At 39.6% G+C, this 23,129-nt stretch overlaps 1 protein-coding gene across 2 annotated transcripts in view; it reads right to left on the bottom strand.

Annotated features, from left to right (window-relative positions):
- Window positions 1-23,129, bottom strand: part of BMPR2 (bone morphogenetic protein receptor type 2) — a 104,251-nt gene that overhangs the window by 7,969 nt on the left and 73,153 nt on the right. For both annotated transcript variants that reach the window (XM_059475747.1, XM_059475746.1), the window contains exons 4-12: window positions 16,440-16,550; window positions 15,830-15,921; window positions 13,572-13,802; window positions 10,560-10,674; window positions 8,832-8,992; window positions 7,565-7,712; window positions 6,480-6,616; window positions 3,531-3,703; window positions 1,234-2,495 (exon numbers count right to left, since the gene is read on the bottom strand). In XM_059475747.1, the coding sequence (XP_059331730.1) occupies window positions 1,234-2,495; window positions 3,531-3,703; window positions 6,480-6,616; window positions 7,565-7,712; window positions 8,832-8,992; window positions 10,560-10,674; window positions 13,572-13,802; window positions 15,830-15,921; window positions 16,440-16,550 (2,430 nt within the window). The remainder of the gene's footprint in view (window positions 1-1,233; window positions 2,496-3,530; window positions 3,704-6,479; window positions 6,617-7,564; window positions 7,713-8,831; window positions 8,993-10,559; window positions 10,675-13,571; window positions 13,803-15,829; window positions 15,922-16,439; window positions 16,551-23,129) is intronic.

Raw genomic sequence — 23,129 nt, 5'->3', positions numbered from 1 at the left:
TCTCTGTTAAGACATTAAGTCAGGATTTGGAATGCTGGGTTGTAAAACTGGCAGAACCAACTTTAACAGTGATAATACTTCAGCAGTTGATTATCTGATTGTTAAAAAAAACTTTATACAACCCCTTCTTTTAAGTTAAACTTCAATTAAAGAAAGTCACTGCAATAATATTTTTTCTTTATCTTGGTAAGATTTCAACTCACATCAACATGTTAAGACAAAAATGAAGGTCTCCTACTTAAAAGGAAGGCTTAAACATTCCATTGCTGAATATTCAATTACATCTCTTGAAAGATATGTTCTTGTTTGGTTTTAAACCTTTTACTTCCAAAGATGCCTGGCATCCAGTTTACTCCACTAGTATCACAGCATCTTCCTAAACACACTCATGAGATTTGCAAGCACCTTTCAAGACTACAGTGACTTCTGGAAATATATTTTCTTTAAAATGGACACCAGGAGATCTTTCCAATAGCTCAAACAGGCTCAAATCCAGAGGATGTACCTAATTTAACTATAACTACATGATTACATTCTTACTGTAAAAAGGAGAACCCCATTGCAACCTCTTAGACCTCTGGCCATAAAACTCTCAAGGAAGTTTTTCTGAAATAAACTATTAAAATCAATTCCTTCTCTATTTACATGGATTAATATTTATGTACATGGCAAACTGATGAAGAATTGTTCTAATTGTTGGAGCTAGGACAGCAAAGTAGAAAATGCCTGACTGTCCATTTAGGCTGGGCTAATGCAGTAAAATCAGTTGCTTTAAAATCATGAAGCATATAAGTAGTTACTATAATAAATGATTTTAATCAATGCATCTTAGAGACAGCTACACTTGAAAGAATGAGGAAAAGTAAGGAAAAAAAGGTTTAAAGTGCCCCTGCAGAAAAAAAAGGACACTTTTCCAATATGCTTTGCAGCTACCAAAGGTAGAAGCCTTGTAAGGAATAATGAAAGTTAACCTAGAGACAGAGTGGATGGGTTAGAAAGAGACAGATTTATTCTGTGTATGTAGAAGGATGATAGTGATCTAATATACTGGAAATGATGGAGACAGGACTGTATCAAAAAGACAGAGGTTGTGCTGACGGAAATTACATTCATATGAGATTTAATGAGTATGCTTTGAGGAGAAACGGGAGACAGAAATAATTTCTGAGCAGATATATGCAGTTATTAGGTAGAGAGGTGTCAGGGAAACCGTTCAGCCCTGCAGGCACTTACACTGCATACTACTGCTATCCAAACTACTTGTGGCTGACAGATCCAGCGAATTAGGCCTCTGTGCTCGTCTGCTCTGGGTCTGCCCAGGATTTCTCACTACACTCTGGATGCTGGCTGCAGCAGTGTCTGGACAGGGATTACTGTTGTTGTTGTTGGCGTTCGTTCGCCCGTTGTCCAGCGGCCGCTCCCTCCTGTCCACCAGGCGGTCCAGGACACCTTCATCGTGGCCGACCTGCTGCTCCCGCCTCAGCAAGGGCTCGTGCTCGTCGGGACTGGAGTTGATATTCAGCCGACTGTCCTCACCACTGAACTGGTTCTGAAGCATTTCCTGGGCCCTCTGCGCCACCGAGCTGCTGCTCTGGCCAGAGGGCACTGTGCCGTTGGCGTACTGGGCTGTGCCAGCGTGAGAGTTCATGCCGTGGCTTCTGCCAGCCACCCCGTTCATGGTCACCGTCACCACGTGAGGCTCTGCAGCATTGATAGTGTTCATCTTGGCTACGCCCGTTTCCACTTGCTTCAAGTTTGATTTGTGCTTGCCACCGAATTTTAACCGTGGCTCCTTGGTTGAATTTTTGGTGTTTAGAGGGAGGCTAGTGGGCCTCTTCGGTAGGTTCTGCTGCTTGGGTAGAGGATAGACCTGAGCAGCTGGGACATCCGGGATCAAACACGCCTGACCGTTGGTAGCTTGTGTGAAGTCCTGCTGCCCTGTCACCTCTACTGCAAGTTTTATCAGTGGGTAAAGCAAGCTGGAACTAGTGCTGCTCAGTGGATCTGGCCCACTAAACTGCTTAAGTGAATGTTCCATCAGATTCTCATCAGAGCTTTCTTTCAGGTTCTTATCCACTTCTTTTGGATCCAATTTATTTGTCTCCAAGTCCTCCTCGGTTAGCTGCAGACAAACAGGGGTGGGCCCACCAGGCTGCATGACATTTGTAGTGTGTAAGTTTGTTTCATCCGAGTAAGGCATTTCGGAGATGGTGGTCATGCCGGTGCTGGGAGTGAGGCCAGCTGTATTGGTGGTGGACAAAGTGGTGACACTTGTCTCGGGACTGGGGATGCGAGCTTGTGCTTGCTGCCGCTCGTAGTTAATGGAATTTCTATTCTTTTCCCCTGAAGTCAATGGTGTAGTGGACATTGAATGTTCAGAAGAAATGTTCTTTACTATGCTGTCAGTGTGGTGGATTGAATCTTCAATGTAGGAAGAGGAAGAATAATCTGGATATGGCCTTATCTTTGATACACGTCTGTGATGCGACAGATTCCTTTAGGAAAAAATAAGAGGTATTAAGACTATATATGTAAAAATCACCTCATACTATAATGTCTCTCATTTAACAGTCTTTCTGTTTATTTTCATGCATAAACTAAGCATAGACACTGTACAAACTGAGGTATTTCAGCAACTTCCTTGAAAAGAAAATTGGTTTTACTAGGGCATAATTTCATTATAGATGTTATCTCCTAGGAGAACAGTAATGTTCTATTTGTCCACTATGCTGTTTGTCCAGTTGGCAAACAACTGCTAAGGTTCTGCTCTAGATGCAGAGAAGTGATGGTGAAGAAGGTCAACAAAAACCCAACAGACTAAATCAAGAAAGTGATTCTGGGAAAATGTCACAAGGTCCTAACCCATGAAAATGCTACTATTTTGACAATTTAAGTATTTTATGATTTGAACATAGTATTTTTTTCATGACAATGAACAGTGTCATATATAACAACATTATTCTTCTCTCAAATCTGGATTTCTAGAGTATACTATTAAGCCCTGAAGTCAGCTCTGCAAATTGTCATTCCCTCTGGATCATATATAAGCAGAGAACATGCAGCACTTCTCTTGCTGTGGTCAGAAGAACAACTTAAACAATGGCCCTGCACTTTGTTAACTGAAAAACTATAGGTTTGAGACTTGGTAATTTCCTGAACTCACACTGACTGCAAATACAGAGTTTTTAGCAGAACACTTTAACAGAAGTTTGATGCATCATTTAGCACGTGTACTTAAAGACAATTCCCATGGCAAGCCTGCTGGGACAGTTTGCCTAAGCTCAGTTTAAAAGGCCCCTCTGTGAGAAATACAGTTGTATACATAAAAGGTGCCTGAATTCTGGGGACACACAGGAGATCTTAAGAACACAAGCAATTGGGATTATGCCATGCAATACCCATATGCAGACCAGGTCATGTAACACACATCACTGAATGGGTGCAGCAAGCTGTAGCTTCTGCCCTGGAGTGAGCCAAGCGCTGCATTGGGCATTCCCTGCTGACTAAACCCAAACGTGCTCTCCTCTTACCTCTCATTTTGCATGGCAGTTGACATAGGATTGACTGTTGGACTAACTGATTTATTTCTCTCCCAAATCATCATAAGCTCTGCCATTCTCTCCTCAGCACACTGTGCTGTTAGTCGAGCTTCTGCATCTTGATCCCAACAGTCTTCAATAGTTTCTTTAAGTGACCTCACAGCCTGCCAGGAGACAAAACCCCTTTAAGTTATTTTACCTTTATACTGTTTTATTTTATTTTACCTTTTTACTGTTCTATTTTACTGTTTTATGGCAGCATTCTGCATGCCTGAAAACAGTCACAAGCTGGTGAAAGAGAGAAACAGAAGATACACAATTTCATTCAAAGCTAATTTAACCTAATACTAGCAATGTGCAATTTAATATTAACACACGTCACATACACACATCAACTGGGAAGACACTTAGCAAAAGCTACATTCACCAATGTCCATACAGCCTTCAGCCAGCCCTCTGATGGATGCATGCTCTGCTCACTCTCCTTGCCTTATGAGAGCTGTGTACTAAGGTTTGCTGATATTCTGGAAATGATGCCATGGTTATTCTCACAGTTCTGCTAATGGTCACTGCTTTGCTCCCCTACACTGTATGCAAATAACAGCTGTGCTCACTTCATCATCCTTGTCTTCCTGTTTACCACAGTGTCATCCAAATGTCTCATAAATATCAATGAATTTGTCTGCACCGTGGGAGGAGATTTTTCTTGCACTTGTTTTACAGGTGGAGAAACAGAAACATACACGTGTTCCTGGCATCACACTGTGGGATGAGCTGTACAGTCAGGATTAGAGCTCAAGACCTCCAAAACGTGCTGCCATATGCTCAGGGAACTGGAGAGGAAACAACTGAAATCATGAGCACTGAACACTCCTGTTTGCTCTCTATCTGGAGTACAAAAGCCAGGCAGACATTTCTGGGCCCCTGCTGCCAGCCCATGGCCATGGAGAGGATCTGGTCTGCCAGCACAGCTCCCATATACAGCCCAGCTTTAACTTCCCCAGCACTGAGGACTGTGCAGAGTCCCAGCTGGGCACTAAGGCATTCAGTGAGTTCTGCTGGCTGTCTGTGTGCCAGAGCTGCCTCATGCTCTGCTGGCAGTGGAAGCCAGGACCAGCTCTGAGCACGAGCCAAGAGCTCCTTGCCCACAGAGCGAGCTCCTGGCATGGCTTGCATCTGGCAAGCACTGCTGCTTGGTGATGCAGCTCTGGCTGCACAGGTGGGGATGAGCTCCCCCACAAGCAAACCTTTCATCTCCCTTCCCACAGCAGATCACACAGGGGATAAGCCAATACCCTCTTGGCTTATGTATTGACCATGTATTAGATACAGGAGGTTAGGATGCGGGTCCACAGTGAGGTTATCTGGAGCTTAATTTTCTACACTATCTGCCCTAGAGTGCTCATTCAGATATTATCCTAAACTGGCATAGGGTGGAGGAAGTTGTTTGACCCCTGTGATTATTATTCTTTTCTCTTAAAGAAATGGTGTAGATAAATTCTTAGAGCTGGAGTTATCACCATTTTGATTATACAGAAAAAAAATTAGTAACACCACAAGAATGTGCTAGGCATTTTAAATATGGGGATCATCTAATAATGCTGGAGCCTATCAGCTTGCTAGAACATAATTAACATTTAAAATGGCAGTCTGCAAAACAAAACAAACCTTGAACTGTTTCAGTATTAACTGTCTTCAGAAACAGCTGTCAAGCTTGGTTCTTCCAACGCCACATTTGTCAACATGGCTATAGTTAAAACAGCTGTTGTTTGATTTCCTATATAGTTTGGGCACTGATTTATCTTTTTTCCTCTTCCCCCTTTGCCCCTGAGACTGGGTGGCCAAAGTGTGCAATAAAAGCACCTCTCTTGGAAGCTCTCAGCTGGGTTACAACATGTTTTACTGCAGTGCACCTCTGCAGGCTATGCTCCTCTGAAAGCAGGCTCCTACCGATTCACACCAGGTGAGGCCTTGGGCTCCTCCTGGTCTGCACAGCAGCTACAAACTTATCAACCACCAAAGCCTCTGAAGATTGATGGGCATCATTCAATATGGGAAAAACAAGAAGTATCTTTCTAAATAACAGCCAAACACGCCATTTTCACACTTGCAATTCAGCTGTGTTACCTTGTATCAGGTGGAACCCAGTCACTGTTGGCACTGCACTTTGCTCGTAATAAAAGACAAACAGCCCCCTCTAAGCCAAGGGGATTCACATTGCCTGAACTTTGCTGCACATGAAAGAAGCACAGACTCTCACCAGAGTTCAGCTGACTTGCTCTAACTTGTTGGCCCACAGCAGCAAGGTTCTAAGCCATAGCTACACTCACTCAAAACAACAAGCAATATTATAATGTTTATAGTCTTGAGAAAAAAATTGCAGATCAAATGAAGCCATATAAAATCTTTTATGTAGTTAAAATGAAATTATTTCTAAAAGCTTTAGTTTCTGCAAATCTTGGGGTCTATACAAGTTCAAAAAAGTTTATTACAATGTTTACCAATTTTAGTTTTGGAAGAGTATATTGATGTTTTTGCCAGCTATTTTAGTTGGTATCCTAGTTCAGTTTTATTCGTTTATAAGATATCCAAAGGCAAAAAATGGCTTTGTGTTTCTCATTCACAGAGAACACATGAGCACTTCATGCACAATACTACAGACAATGTCTGAAATTAATGTAACAGGTTGGTTATCTTTGGTAATCACACTGCAGCACGCAACAACAATAATAGTATTTTTCCTTAAAAGAAATCTATCTTTCATGTCAATAACTTTTAAAAACTGAATTCAGTATTTGAGAAGTCCATGCAGAAACAGCTCTCAATCCTTAAATACTAATAAAGAGGAAAAAAACCCAAAACCTAAAGAACTGCTTTTAAGAAATGAGTACACCCTAAAGCTGGTTAAATCACTGTTTCTTTGAAAATATTCTCCCTCACCAGGCTGTTCTCCTTCCATGCTTCAGGGAATTTTGGTCTTTGCTTCTCTCTAGACACCAAGACTTGCATATCTTCAAAAGTGGGATGGTTTCCGACTTCTGTCTGGAAAGCCATCTGGTACTCTGGCACAGATTCCCCTGTTAGCAAAAGAAAGAAAGGAAATAAAATCAATCACAGATTAAAAGGCAGAGCAAAGGCCTTCAGTTGATGAAAGGCATTATCAAAGTTGCTGACTAACGAGATATTCCCCACTTTCCCCAAAGTCTAACGTCCAAAAAAGCTGAATTAACTGCAAATAAATTAAGTGCTGTTCAGCAACCTTTCAAAGGATAGCATCTTGAGACTGTGCTGGTTCAGTGGCACGTTTGGAATGTCTTTGGGGCCTGAAGATGACACCAACTTTCTGTGAAATGCCACTGACTGATGATGTTCATGTACTTCATTTGGGAGGAAGCCCAGCAGGATTACAAGCCTCTGCACACCAAGTACAGCTGTGTGACTGCAGAGACTATGCTGCATTTCAGATCTATTCTACATGCTGGAGCTTGGGCAGAAGATGGTGCATGTGGCACCAATCTCATGCGTAAATTTTAAGTCCACTTCCTTTTTTGTTTATGTTACAGGTAGGCAGGATTTCCCTCAATTTTCAATGTCCTATCACAAACAAAAGTACAACTGACTAAAGGCTACGTTAAGTCACAGCATGTTTTCATGGTGAAAAGTCTGAAAGACACTTCAAGCACGTCTATCAGTTCTCAGAACTGGAAACACTGCCTTTGCCATCAGCCTAACTCTCAGTGTTTTTAAACTCTGGACAGTAATACTAACAACAATAATAATGCTCAAAAGGCACCTAGCATGAGGCCTGCGAACCGCCTGAACAGGTCCTACCGAGCCTTCGGGCAGGAGCCACACCTCGCCCCCCGATGTCCGGACAAGCACCACCTCGAACACTAGATGGCACCGACTCAATGGCAGAAGCAGCTGAGGGAACGGCTTCCCTTGTGCACTTTCGGGCTCGGGAGCAGCTTTGGGCGCTGGTGCCACTTCCTACTGTTACGGTTTTCTGCAGTTCTTTTCCTTACCTGGGAAGAGGTCTGTACATCTCATGAATATCTCCCAGTAGATCAGGCCCAGAGCATACATATCTACTTGTTTCAAGGCAGATTCACAGTCCCTCAAGTTCACTGCTCCTTCAAGCACTTCTGGGGCCATGTAGCGAATCGTACCAACCTGGGCAAACATCACATCAGAGCTTCACATCAGGAAGAAATTTCCAAATTTAAGTTTTTTAGTGCCCTATTCTGCTTGGTATTCTCTACAGTTAAGGAAAACACAGCTTGTTCCTAATCAATGTCCCCAGTTTATTAGATTCTTACCAGTCTAGTCATAACAAAACCTTTCCCCTACTCTGTCACTGTCTTGTATGTACCAAAACAAAATTATTTTGTCCCTTACTTAATGTTCTCAAATGAAATATGATATAGCTGAAGTGTTTCTTTTTCCAAGTTGCTTTGTTAAACACCAAGGTATGTATCATAAGGAAGAGGATCCTGCTGAATAAGAAACTTGTTCTCTATTCCTGGACTGTCAGGAAGGTTCCACCCTACAACTCCCACAGTCAAAGGTTATTAACAGTCTTGGAAGATACCTATTCATTTTCACTCTGATATGTGGTAGAGTAGAGCACTTACTCATCAGTACTTGTAGGACAGTATTTTGTCAAAGGACTATTCTACAACCCTGAATTTTAACCAGCAGTTTCCCTGTTTCTTTTATCAGTATGGAAAGATCTAGATGGAGCTCTTCTGCACTCCATATTATCAATTTAGCACTTGATTTCTAAGGGAGAGTGATTAGCACTGTGTAGCATGTTCTTTGAATGACATATTAAGTTTTTCTGTAAAAGCACAGATAACAACTACACTGAACTAATAGGTACTTTATTTAAAACAGTCTCACTGTATTTCCGTAGCCTGTATCAAATGTCAAGCAGCAGATGCAGAATGTGGTATGTCACTATTTCAGAAAAATTAACACCAAAACCAAAAATTAAAAACAAAACCTAAGAATGTTTGGTCTTCAGTTAGCATTTGCAGTACAAAACCAAAGGGACCTGTACCACATAATCACAGAGAACATGGCAACCAAACTTACCTTGTGTCTTCTCGTACCTCACACAGAAACTTCAATCTGCCAATCTATCGCCTTTCAAAATGGCAGGTTTGTGATGAGTATTTTGAGAATAAAACCAGTTTCTTCCTGGGGAGGCTTCAGCCCCTTCTCACCCATCCTGCATTTCTCATTACAGAAATTGTACCAGCTGAACATTCATCCAACCATTGTACTCACCTCGCTAATGGCTGCATTGTCTTCCTCACCAGGTCGTACCAGCCTGTTCCCAGTCAGCTTCATGGAGAGCCCAAAGTCACTGATGACACACGTGCCATCGTTCTTCACCAGCACGTTGCGGCTGTTCAAGTCACGATGCGATATTGCAGGTTTGTAATGCTCTGTTTGGACACACACAAGTGCTTTTACCATTTCAGCAATTCCACTGCTTGGCAAAATGAGAGAACCTCGTTATGTCTGCTCAGCTATTATGAAAAAAGGAATCACTTTATTTTTTAGAAGGCTAATGTTTTTGTTTCTTTATAATGAGCTCCAGAGGAAGCTTCCTAGAGAAAACTGACTGGCACCCAGAGTTTCACTGTATCTATACGATATATTAGGCTACTGCCATACACAGTTCTAATGTTCACCAACACTCTTCTTGCCAAGGGGTATTTCAGCACGACTTTGGCAGTGGAGACATTGTACACTTAAACACAGACCTGCTGCCACAGCCCCAACAGCCATTCCAAATACTCTCTGTCACTTCCACACTCCTGTGTCAAATGCAGTACCAACTATTTACATTACAATTGGAATTATCACTGGCACTTATTCACAAGGTATGCAGACAATATTATTCCAGAGAGTCTGAACATGTTCATCTTGCAATGGATCTGACCTTTTCCAAAGAATAATCTCAGTTGTTCCTATTTTTAATTTATTTTGTTAGTAAAGCAGCCAGCAGTACAGAACTCATTTTAGTATGGAATTCATTCTACTCCATGTGTTCCCTCCTAGCATTCACAGACTGTGGCTGTCTCTCCTTTATGATGGAAAGCTTACACATTTTCTGGTTGCTAATGGACACACCTGTCTGCACATCTCAAAATGATGAAGTTAAGATGATAGCTGTAGCTTCAATGGCACATAGGAATACTGATATGAGTATTTTCAGCACTTTTAATAGCATCTTTAGTTGTCATTCTTTGCTAGTGCTTATGCTTAAGATTTGAGATATATAGGTTGAAATTTTAATCCAAACATTAGCACCTCAATGGAGATATAGTGAAACCAGCCTTTTATTTACTGCCAAAACCCTAACATTTCAGTGCCAGGCCATATTCTGCAGCCTGATAGATCTCAGAATATCTACTTTATAATTATGATACTTCAGCTGCTGAAATATGGGTGAAGCATGCATGCAGATATAGATAGATCCCAATCAATACATTGTCACAGCTAGTACTCTAATAAAGTACCAGAAAATCCAGCAGTATTGTTTGTACACAGCAAAGATTAGGCTCAAATTCTCAAACAAAAATCCAGAGACATGATAAATAAAACTACAGAGGGGTTAGAATATTTAATTTGATAGCATACGGTTCACACACAAACTAAAAATTGCTTTGGTGATTTCTGAACTGCAAAAACAGACAACACCTCATCTGTTTACCCTCTGCCAGAGAGGCAGGCAGTGCTTCAGCTCTTCAGTAATCTGTTGCCATGATACAGCAGCACTGCACAGCTCTGCCTCCTCCTGCCTCTCCCACCTCGGACCCAGGGCTGTCACACAAGGGCCACAGAGCCACAGCATTGTTCCCAAGCAGGGAACAGAGCAGAAGTTCTGAGCAATCTCTATCTACATTCATCAATTCCTACTCACAGTAGGATAAAAGAAAGGCTGGAATCTATGACTTGACAGAAATAAGAATATACTGAGACCTTTGCATCCCTTCCTGGCCTTACCTCCTCGAGGCAGCTCCGTGTGCAGGTACGCCAAGCCCCGCGTTATTGAGTGAGCCAAACGACAGGAGCTCACCCAGTCACTTGTGTGGAGACTCAAATATTTGCACAAAGAACCCTGAAAAGAACCCCAGAAAAAGAAAAAACAAAAAAAACCCCACAGATTAAAATCATTATCCAGTAGAATAACACAAAATCTTTTGGAGACTCAATTTTATCCACTGCTTCTAAAAGGTATAAACCTGTAACTGCTTTTGAGTTTACCCATATGTTTTAAAACACAGTATTTCACCGAAGTTTCATTCCAGTGCTGCCATTTCATTTCTCTAAAGTGAAATATGAATTTTATCACAGAATAGCAGGGACTGCCTCTAGAAAAAATGATATTAATTATAAAAGTCTTATTGCAGAACAGAATAAAGGTAATTGCTGACGTAACAGCCTGGGTTTCTAAAATGTGGGCTTTAGACCATTATTACTTAAGCTTTGTTTTTTTTTCTTGGCTTAGTGGGTTGACATTTCAACCCATTCTAATGGAGGCCACAGGACTGTTGTCATAAGGTGACTGGCAAGTATTCACTGTAACCAGCTTCAAGATGTTTCTGCTGCAGAGCCTGCCCACCACTAGATGTTTTTTAAGCCAGCTGAAGTCTGTGATTTTATGCTTTTAGTGAAGTTAAAATGATAACCAGGAAGACTTTTAGTCAAGATTTAGAGGGAGATACATTTGTATTTAAGACTATCTTGTGAGTCATGAGTTACACATTAAATTGGGGATATTCATTCTGACTTTAACTTTTGATAAAAGTGATATTTTAAACAACCAGAGATTCTATTTGTGTTTTAGAACACTTTTTCTGTTGTTCTGAAGAGACAAGAGTGTCTGACTACTGGGGTGATAATTCTGTGGCTATTACATATTTCCTACCACATCATGCTTTACAACTGACTCCCTTACTGACCTGCTACACCTCAAAGTCCCATCAGAACAGCATGCTGATTGATAAATGCACATAGCATTCCTTTTACTTCCCTATTTCCTTTGGTCTGAGGGCATGTTTGGATAAAAACACAACCTGGCTCAAACCTATCTGTCTTGCTTTCACCAAGGAAACACCAAGAACAATTTTCCGTGTAAAAATCCCCTGGCTTATGTGTTCTTATTTTCAGGAAGGAAAGTATTATGACGGAGAATGATGTTTTGGATGGGGAATATTTCATCTGCACATCTTGTATTGGTTAGTCCTTATTGAAATCAGATTTATGGCTCCAGTTTGAACACTGGAATTCCCTTCTAGCAGGGCTGCCACAGCAGGCTTCCTTTTCTGCTGTTAACTCCACATACAACAGAACATCTGCTCACTAAAATACAGATCACACTGTGCATTAATTACACCTGCTGTGCACTTTTTCCAATGACTTCCAAACAACAGTGGATTGATTTTAGACTAATCTTGCTGTTCTTAATACCACATTGGGAAGGAATCTGATAATATGAAGTCATAAGCTTCATCTGTACATTTAATCAGGTCATTAACAGAGCCTATTTACATAAGCAACAAGACACAATTTTCAATCAAATTACATTTCAACTGAAAATCCTTTCATTCAAGAAAATAGCAAAACCAGATCACCTCTGAAGACAGTTATGCCATGCCTCCTAGGAGCAGAATACCCACTTGATTTTACTTAACTTTCATTTTATTACATGAAAACATGCCAGTTTTGTCAGAATCGCATGCTTTGCCACTGTCCATCTGGTATGGGCACAACTGACCTTTTTCATGGTCACTTCCAGTTTCTGCAACCTCTTCTTAGATGCCTGTCTTGCAAGCTGACCTGATAGAGTGTGTTCTCACTTAGAAGTTTCAGTTAAGTCACTTTTTATATTTGTGCTTTGCTGCCTTAAGTTTGTATATAGTGCACAAGTGTGTAAATACATACCTATGTTTAAGGCATGTATTTACATGTGTGCATTTAACTTGCAATACAAGCATATGCAGAGAGCCTAAAAAACCCTAAGACAGGCCATCATTATTGCTATGTAGCACTGTCCTGCTCCTTTCTGCTATTCAAATAAGCAGCTGTTGTCCATAAAAGATACTGGCCTCCATAAAAGATCAGGCTTCAGCCATTCCCTTCACACTATGCAGGAAATACAAGTTTGCTTACTTGAGACTAAAAAGCTTGAAGAAAATTATTTAATTGAATAACTAAGGTTCTTTCCCATATACAGGCAAAAAACTCCCCCAAGATAAATTGAGACACCATTTTTTGCATTTTCATACATATATCCCCCACATACATTTTATGATGTTTCAGGAAAGCTATTCACATTTACACTGTGTATTTTTTAAAGGTTTCTGTTTCTGTATATGTGTGTACACACACAGAGCATGAAGTTCCCTAATCCATGAATTTGAGAAATACAAGCCTTCAGTTAGCTGATGAGATTTGAAGGTTCTGGAAAGTAAGGCTGCCTTCTTAAGACATGTCCTACATCATCAGTATATGCTACAGAAAGCTTTAAAGAAGATACCAGGATAAAAAGTCACCATGATTTATAGTACCATAAACTCATTTGACAACGATCTTGTATCTATTACATTTCACTGTAAAAAAACCCATTATTTACAGCTATTGAACAATGCCATAAGACAGAGATAATGTCTTAATATTAAGAAGTTTTACATTTATTAGATTACTTTTAAGTAAAAACAGCTCTTCAAATTCTGTCATTGAATAAAGACAAAATTGACTAAAAAAACCTTGCACCAAAACCAAGACCAAGTACTCCAGAGCTAGGAATTTGTAAGACTACATTTGGTAGCACTAATCAGGAAGTCTAAAAAGGTATTACAGTAACCCACAATAAGATCCATTAAAACTGTCATTGATATGGATTATTTTTACATTACTGTGCAAGAGGCACCACCAAAACCTAAAGTACATCCTTTTCATGTGGCTATTCTTAGGATTCTTAACCAACCCTACTGATTTTCTTGAAGCACTTACATTGGGGTAATATTCCATCACCAATAAATATTCCATCCGGCCGTCTGCAGTGAACCTCTCATCCCCCACAATGAAGCGGGCGATGTTCTCGTGCTCCATCAGCGGAATCCTGTAAATGTTCCTCTCATTGACAAAGTTCTGACGATTGGCAAAAGAAAAGACTTTCACAGCAACTGGGCGTTCATCTAGGGAACCTTTATACACTGCTCCGTACCGCCCCCGGCCAATCAGCTGAAAAACAGAAACAATTCGTTCACAAAATAATAGGTGAAGACAAAACCTGAGTTTTCACTCTACAAGAATTGTATGCCAACTTTTATCCTGACTTACACTGTAAGAACAATGAAGATAGCGAGTATTTTGTAATGAAAACCAGAATTAGAATAGAATGCTTTCATAGAGGCTATTTGAAGTTAGAAATCTCAGCACAAGCCAACATAGGCTTTACTAAATTGATTTATAATCTGAATACCCATACATATATAATAAATAATCTATTCAGTATTTTTATATACAGAATCAATAAAACACATCTGTTTAGTGCTGCTAATTCTCTTACAACTTTTGCCTACTAAAGATTTATAGCTTTTATGTGATCAATTTCATTTCACTCCAGAAATCACAGACTTTAAGGGAAATATTTTAGGTTTAGGACAGTTTATAAGCTGTAACTTTCAGGTTAGTAGTAACAAAATATGCATTTGTAGTGCAAAATAGATGCCAAAAGAGGTAAAAAGATTTTAACAGAAGGGAGTAATTAATTCCTGACTACCTGTGAATATTTATTCTAGCCCCCACTATATTAGACAGTCTTCAAGAATGGCCTTTCACATCTCCATAGTAACTGCAGAACAAAGAAGCAATCTCTAAGCCAAAATGCAGGGCCACCTTCAAGAAGAGCCCTCATTTCTAAAGCTCAAAAAATTCCAACTACATAAGAATTTAAGCACCTATTTAAAATAATTTTCAGGAAGACCCACACATGAAACTGTAAGGATTTCATTAGCCATTTTTTAAACTTTTAAAATACTTACAAATAGAAGAGGAACAGAAAACAGAAGGGATAACAAAAGTAATGTTCCTAAAGATTATAAAATTGTCTTACAGGAAAGTTTTTATAAATAAAGTACCATTTAATTGAGAGACTTTCTGTTTCTCAGTCCTTTGATATCACTGGGTTACAAAGCAGCAGCAAATCAATTCAAGGTATGAATATGCAATGTAATCTACCCACAGAGATGTCCAAAGGCAAGCACAGGTTAAAACATTTGTCCTACAACACCCTGTGACTGGAGGCAAGGGGTCAGCTCCTTAGGATACAAGAAGCAGGACAGAAGACACCGTAGCATTTCTCTCTGCCAAGTTTCAGACTTGGAGAAAGTCACAGCTTTCTCCAAGACTGCATTATCAGTACAAGTGCTTTCATCTGGGGCTTTGCACACTTCTACAAAACCCACTGATAGACTCTCCTAAACTCTGCCTCAAGTCCTTTTTTGGTGTCAGAAGGCACCTAAGGTTCTTTGCTGATCAGTGCTGTCACCATTAGAGCAACTCACACTGCATGTCTGCAGTCTGCATCTCCAGGTGGGGTTTCCACTGGGAAAAAGAAGAAAAGCACCACTCTGCATCTCAGTCATTCTACTCATTTTTTCCTGGCTAAAAGGTTTTAAAAATTCCATATGCTATATCAAGCATACCAACTGGAAGCATAACATTTTGCAGTTTTGTGATGATATATCTAACACCAAGCTGAGCAGAAAGTTCTGGTTGGCCTCTAGTTGCCATGGAGCTGGATAGCGCCCCACAGGGAAGAATGACTTCACAGAAATGCACCATATACTAAAACATACTGCCCTATGTGCAGTAAATTCTATTTTCCAAGAGTGTTACTAAAGAATTTTAAATTTCTGCAGTAGGACACTGTATTAAAAGCAAGCAATGTCAAGCAAAACAGATGGATCTTCTGATGCAATGCTGAAATATAGCACCTTCTAATTTTCCCCACTACCTGCCAGAGTTTCTTATTTTGTTCTCAAGGTAAAACATGTTCTAGCTAATGCCAAGAACATTACTAAAAAAATTAGACAAAATGTACCTACAATAACCCTTTTTTAATTTTAATTTCTTCTTGAAGCTGTGATTTAGAAGCAAATATTACAGGAGCACTGATACACTCATTTCTGTAACTATGTCAGGGATATGACCACAAGCATTATATTGAATAAAAATGAAGATTAATAACTGAGTTGAATATTTACCTCTAACAACTTTAGATTATCCAGATCCAATGAGGGCTCTGATGCTGCTGCCTCCATCATGTTCATGCTGTGCAAACCTTGTTTACGGTCTCCTGGGGGAGAGGGTGAGGAGGAAATCAGCCAGTTTCCTTTCTGGACATGCTCCAAGTGAAAAAAATGCAACTTACCTGGGACCTGGCAGAATTACATATTGTAGGCAAGGATGAAATAAGTAAAAAGAAGTCCTGTAAAATCTTCTCAAAGTCAGCAAAATGAGCAGTGAAGTGCTGATAAGCCACAAACTACAGATATCTGCTACACAACTATTTTGATAATTCAAAGTCACTGGCAATAACTATAAAGCATGTTCACCACCTCACTTAAGCTGTGCTGAGCAGAGGATTTGTAGAAGAAAAATGGGTCCCAAAATGCCAGCTTAGAGAAGTCATAACTCTCTCCAAACTGTTATAAAAGGAATATCACATAAAATGTCAGAGAGGAGAAAGGGGAGCAGCATTATGTACAAGCATATAACAGGACTGAGGAGAACAGAAGACCTAAGTATAGCTCTGAGCAATAGCCAAACAAACAATGGAAAAAAAACAAAGCCAAAAATATTGTCAAGCCCTACCTGCAAGCATCCTGTATCCAAAGAACAGAGCAGCTATGAGAACAGCCAGTACAGACACAGATGCCAGGGCAATAACGATGGTCTCATCTCGATGAAAAGAATGAGAAGAATCTGAAAGCAAACAAGATGAGGACTCTTTAATTGTAAATTTGAAAGAATCAACACTATAAAACACGTAATTGTTATTACAACAATGAGAAGAAAAATGTACTCTGGATTGTCTAACATCCCACATCCTTTTCCCCTCAACATCTAGGGATGGCAGAAGAGCTGATCAGCCCAAAACCAGCTGGGCACACATCCATCAGCAGCCTGGCCCAGGCTTCCCTTGCCCTGCAGCGAGAGGCACTGACAGCAGAAAGTGATCCTTCTTTCTATCTGGCAAAGTTCAGCACAGCCATACAAGGCCAAGCTGATGCAGCTCTCATCTGTTATCTGTACCTTAATCCACTTTCCTGGTATGAATCAGGTTTGTCACCTTTACAAGGTTTCTTTGTTGTTTTATCCCGGACAAAAATCTCAGTTTGCAAACTGGGCTGCAAATATGATGAAAATTGAATGTTTCACATTCACTCAAATACCTAAAACATACATAAGTCCACTTAAGCAAATATTTCAAAATACTTGGGGGTTTTGATTTGTGTAAGTGCTCAGATAATTTTTGGCATAATTCTTAATACACAAAAAGGCAGAAGTATCTCTACAGACTGAAGCAGGAAACCTGAAACAAAAATAAAACACTAAACAAAATTAAATGAAACTAGTTTTATTGAGTCTGTTGTAAAATATAATTTGACTTTTTGTCAAAATTAGTTTCTTGCTTTTTCAGGTTTTCTTGGTTGGGTTTTTTATTTTCCCAGAGAGGAAAAAAGATTCCCTGAAAACATTTGTTAGTGCCTTGAAATGTTCCTCCATGTCAGAGTCCAGTCTTGCTTCTTGCAGGCCTATAAAAATCCAGCCACTTTAATACAAAAAATTATTAGTGCAGATACTCTTCTGGTGTCAGAATCACTGGAATGTGGCGCTACAAGACCTCATTTACTTTGGCTTCAAAACCAAGTTTGGGAACTATGTTTAAACATGTCTTACATACTGCAAAAAGTACTCCTTAAAAGACTGTAATGAGACCTAACTAGGCTAAAACCACAAAATATAAAATGCACACAAAACTTAAACATTGAATAAACTTTTAGGTGAGACTGAAATACAATTTATCCCAATCTATACTATCTGCATAAACTGACAAATTTACTTTTCTTGGATTGCATTTAAAAGAAATTCAACATTATTCACTACTTCATATTCCCAGTATGGACATACACAAGAGAACCATGTAAGAAGGAAAAGCAAATTTAAACGACAACAACTGTCCTTTTTACATAACCACAACAGTAAGGGGAAATAATGAAAAGCTGGTAAAATAGAATGCCAGAGAGAATTTCAGCTGTGACAGAAGTATGTGAAAAATCACCTATCAAAACCAACACGGAGCTCATATCTGATACTCCCCTTAAATAAAAGAGAGCTTGTGATAAATCACAATACCATCAAATTTAAATTTGTTCTGTCAAAAGAAATACCATCACTACTGGTTTTGGTAAAATAACTTTCACCATGAAAATAAGATATTGGCATAGAACACTAATGTGTAATATGAGCTGTGACTTCTGTAGTGAGGAGATGAAAAGATACACATTACAATTGTCATCTAAATTATGTATTCAAAGCATAGGCATGCATATATATTGAAAGCCACAACACCATAAAGGAAACTGTTACATTATACAAAGCTATATGAAACATGACACAAGTGCAAGCAGATGAGTAGCTGCTGGCAGGGAAATGGTAGTTTTGACGTTCATATTTTTATGAATGAAATTTACATTTTATTGGGCTATCTTTTAAAACATATATTAAATGTGGAGGGTTTTGCATCAGTTCAAGACAGTGCCTAGCACGTACTAAGGAGTAGCAGGTTTGCAGAGACTGACCCTTGGGTTATAATCCCAGCTGTATTTTCGTTGCCTGCACAACTAGAGCACAGCCATTTGCTACCTTCCCACTGCCAAATAACCAGCAATCATTTCCCTCATGGTTTGCCAAATGATATCTGGTGCTCGAGTTTGATTGCTCTTCTTTAGTTTTCTGCATAATCAAAGGCTTAACAACATGCCTCCATCAGGAGGGCCCTCCTCTACCCTAGAAAGGATTTTGCTGTTCAAGGGCATGCTGAGCAACACGTTCTTCCACAGCTCTGGCTGCCTTGGCACACTCCCCTTAGAAGCCTGTGAATGTTGACATTCTGCAGGCTGAAGAGATACCAGAAAATCTCAAGACAGCATTTTGCTCCCATCAGCAGCTGAACAACACACAGAGAAAAAGGATAATTTCTCTCTCCTTCCTTGATGGACCATCCTTTCTGCAGCCTTTTTCTGTTTAGTGGCTAGCTGTGCAGCCACCAGGTAACCTCACAGACCTCCCTGACCTTCCAGAAGAAAGAATGTTTTAATTTTTTTTAAGCAGAGTTGGTTCATAAGAATTTTAGATTGAGATATCTTGAACTAATTTTCAATTCTTACAAATATTTAAAAATAAAACTGTCAACATTCCCACAGCCAAATCAGTCTGATGGTGCAAGCTACTACTGTCAGGATGATGAGCAATAATAATAAATTTAAGAATAAATACAAATTTCTTAGTAAGGGTAAGTGAGCATCTCAATGGAGTGATAACATGCAGCTCAAAACAGCATGAGTGAGTAAAGTGCTGTGTGTGACAGCCAGTCCTTTCCCAGCAAGGACAACTTCACTATCTTTTGCTTGTAAATCTACACCAAAAGGAAAGCACAAAAATCCCACCATGACAAAAGGCCCAGACAGCTCCAATGCCTCCCTCACCCCCAAAAGTGCTATTTCTATCAACCCTCCACCTGCTTTGTAAAACAATTACTTTGGATGTTGTCAGATTATCAATCTTTCTTAAACAGAACAAAAAGGATATGTCACTTATCAACCCAGTTTCAAAACCTTCCAAAACTTAACAGAACTTTAATTAACTCACTGTTTTTATTAATCCTTGTCTGGATATATTTAATCTTTAGTCTTTCACACCATACTCACCTTTAAATGTCTAGCTAAGAACCATACAGGACCTCTCAAGGCACATGGAGAGGTTCACATCTGCTCTTTTATATACTTCTAAGTAATAATTCATACAAGTTTTTTATATGCATATGAACAAGAGTCATGTTTCTCTTGGTATTATTTGGAGATATGTTTTAACTAACTCACCAAAGGCACATCAGTGTAGGTCAATAAAAGTAATCACTAACCTTTAAGCAAGGCACTTTTAAAATAAGGATGTAAAATGCACAAGTACAGAAGTTTCTTTTCATGCTTTTGTCCATGAACTCATGGTCTGGGTGAAAACAACCGTGACTCATTGTGATTGGGACATTCATTATGAAAGGTATGATTTGATATTACATTTTTCTGAACTAACACTTGGTTGGTCTTCAACTGTTGACAAACCCTCCCTCAAATCAGTGGATTCTGCTTTTCAAGTTGATTTACAGGACCAGACATGTGCCCTACAGCTTCAGTATTTCTTCATCATGTCATTGTACAAACTGACTTTAAACATGTCTAACAACCACTCAATAATTCATTTGAGTTTTTTGAATCATTACTAATATTTGGGTACATAGTGACAAATACCAGCTGATTCAAAAACACTGTTTTCAAATCTCAGACTGGGAGTGCTGGTATCTCAGTATTATTTCCAAAACAATGTACTGCATAAAAAAAGCAATGCCATAAAGGGCAGAATTAGCTGCAGACTCTAGACAATCCAATAATTAAGGAGTTGGCTGCTGAACTAAATTCTACCGACAGTTGTACACAGAAGATCTTGTCAGAGCTTTCTCCTATTTATGTTAGTGTAACTGAAAGGAAGGCTAATGAAGGTGCTTGTTTCACTGCTACTTGTTACTGAGGCTTTTATTTCCAACTTCAGCTTAGGCTCTCTCATCTACACCAAATGTGCCACAACAAAAAATTGAAACCAACAGAAACTGCTGTAAGGCCCAAACAACCTTAAAAGCCAATTTCTTACCCCACTTGAATGGGAAGGGGAGCACTGCTCACAGATCTACTGACTCTACAAGCAGCAGTGCAGAGATTCCAGGTGGAGGACACTCAGCATGTACACACTTCTGTCTTGGAACATTTTGCTAGTTATTCTTACAGTCTACCAATCCCATCACAAAGAAATATCAAAGCAGACAGTGTAAATTTATTTTTTTTAAAGTAAGAAAAAGAAACAAAGCACAACCCATCAAAACAGAAGGACAACCTCCTTCTGGCTGGGGAGCAGCTGGTAGCCAACAAGCCACCATTCCCAGAAGTGTCCTGACCTCATCATCAATAAAGGGCTTGTTTTCAGGTTCCAAAACCCGAGTACAACAGCTCCTGTGTATGGAGAAGGTACACACAAATAATTGGGAATGAATTTCAGAGCAAACCATGAAGAGGAATGCTTCCAGTATTCACTTAGAAGTGAGTCATCTGGCTGAACCCAGCCCTGCTCTTGGGACACTCCCTGCAGGCACTTCTACCACATGAAGCATTTCTCTCCCTTTTCTCAGACATGACTGCCATAACGTTTTCCAAGCACTTATACAGTATCTTTGATGAATTGAGGTTTTTGGATTAAGCTTCCATACTACCACACATGGAAGCTGTCAAACTGCCTAACTTCCTAACCTTCCCCAGGAATGACATACAATGAAGAATAATATATGAAGAAGTGCTAATGGCATCAGGAAGAACAATATTTTTTACTCAAAGTAACTTTTCCATTACAAACATAAGCTTGTAATATTAATTAATGCAAAAGTATTCCAACTGTGCCTATGCTTGAAAAAACTTTTTTCTCTCTAATTTAACTTTCAAAAATTAAAGCCTATTTTGCAGGCTTCCTGTTTCCATAATTTAAAATCAGCATTTATCCTATGACCAAAGAAAGTTGTGAGAAATGAGAAAAAAACTGAGACAAAGCCAAGTAACAAGAGCCAATGGCAAATGAGTCTGTAAACATACAGAACTCCTTCCTGGGAGCCAGAAAGGGGATGCACCATTCTTCTATCTTCCCTCCCCTTCAGCAAATACTGTGAGACCTGCAGACAGGAGGCTGCTCTGGAAAAAGCACCAACCAACCCACCACTGCCAACCACCACCATAGCATCAGGTCAAGCACCCACATCTGTGCTCTTGGAGAAACATTCCAGCCTGGATGATGAACTGTGAGGAAGCCGGGCAAGTTCTCATATTTCCTATTTCACCATTCAACACATTGTTTCCCCAGTACTATTACTGAAATGAGAGGGCATGAAGCAAATGGAATGGGAAATGAGGAGAAGGGAGGACAGTCTCTTCCCTATGGCAGCTGAAAGCTGTCCAGAAATCTTCTCTCTAACCCTACACCAAAGGTGCTACACTGCAATGGCCAGAGAGCTGCCTGGGACACCAGAGAGGTCACTATTACAATGAGACATCTAAAGAGAGCCATGGGAAGAGGCACTAAGTGTTAACCAAGTTGAAAAACTAGGAATCTCAAGGGAGAAATTCTGATTGTGTAATTAAAGGCTGTATCCCAACACAAACACACAAAAGGATATGGCCTTGAAGCTGCGCAAGCAATGACATTGTTTCCTTCTAATATCTGAATATGAAACCTTGGGCTTTGGAATGCTGTTTCAAAGCTACATATTTACGTGGTGGTGATCATATAATAAAGGGCATTTGCACATAAATTTCCACCAGATCTCTATAGTGCTATTAAAGCTTTTCATTCCATTTTCAGAAATCTGCCTGCTCTTCATGTAAATGACTCACAGCTGTGTATCTGCCACACACTAGTAAATAATTCTAGAAAATATATGTGTGTATTTAAGTTTAGAGACGCATTGTATAAAACATTTTAGACAAACATACAATTATTCTATATAATCAAAACCAGTTTTAAAAGTAATTACCTATGTTCCCACAGAATTTCTGGTAGCTATGTATCAAAAGCGAAGTGATCTTAAAGCCGATCAGTACCAAAATATTAACATTTAATTAATTTGCCATATCACACATAAGTAGCAACATTAGTCTTAACAAATAAGGAAAACACCATGCTTGAACCCTCACAGCACAACAGTGACATCTGATTGTTCAAAACAACTACAGCTGTATGGACTCTGATCAAAGTCAGTAAAATTACACAGGGATTCAAAAGATCTGCCCGTACAGATCACTTTAAAAAGAAGCAGAGTCTTCACGCCATCCTCCAACTATTTCTTTGATGTGATAGATTCAATATGTTCATAGCCAATCTGGTGCACAAGTTGCTCTTCCATGAAGGAATCTCAGTGATAGCAAGGATGAGATCAGAAGGAAGAGGAAAAGCTTTTGGTTCTGTCACCAGCACAGTGTGAGATGGAGGCTGCAGGGTGGGGGCAATGTGGCCCTCAGCTGCAGATAACTGCAAATATGCTCTGCACATCAGAAAGAGGCCTTTCAAGTATATTTAATTCAACTTGCTTCTAAAGTCACATTTCTTTTCCCAGTAGTCCTGCACAATTTTCATGACATTGATAAGATCTTGATCCTTTGAAAAAACATACAATTAGCAATCTTTTCCAAG

Source organism: Ammospiza nelsoni, chromosome 7 (assembly GCF_027579445.1).
Source record: "Ammospiza nelsoni isolate bAmmNel1 chromosome 7, bAmmNel1.pri, whole genome shotgun sequence".
NCBI lineage: Eukaryota > Metazoa > Chordata > Aves > Passeriformes > Passerellidae > Ammospiza > Ammospiza nelsoni.
The sequence above is the reverse complement of the archived record's forward strand: the minus strand, read 5'-3'. Positions and strand labels throughout refer to the sequence as shown.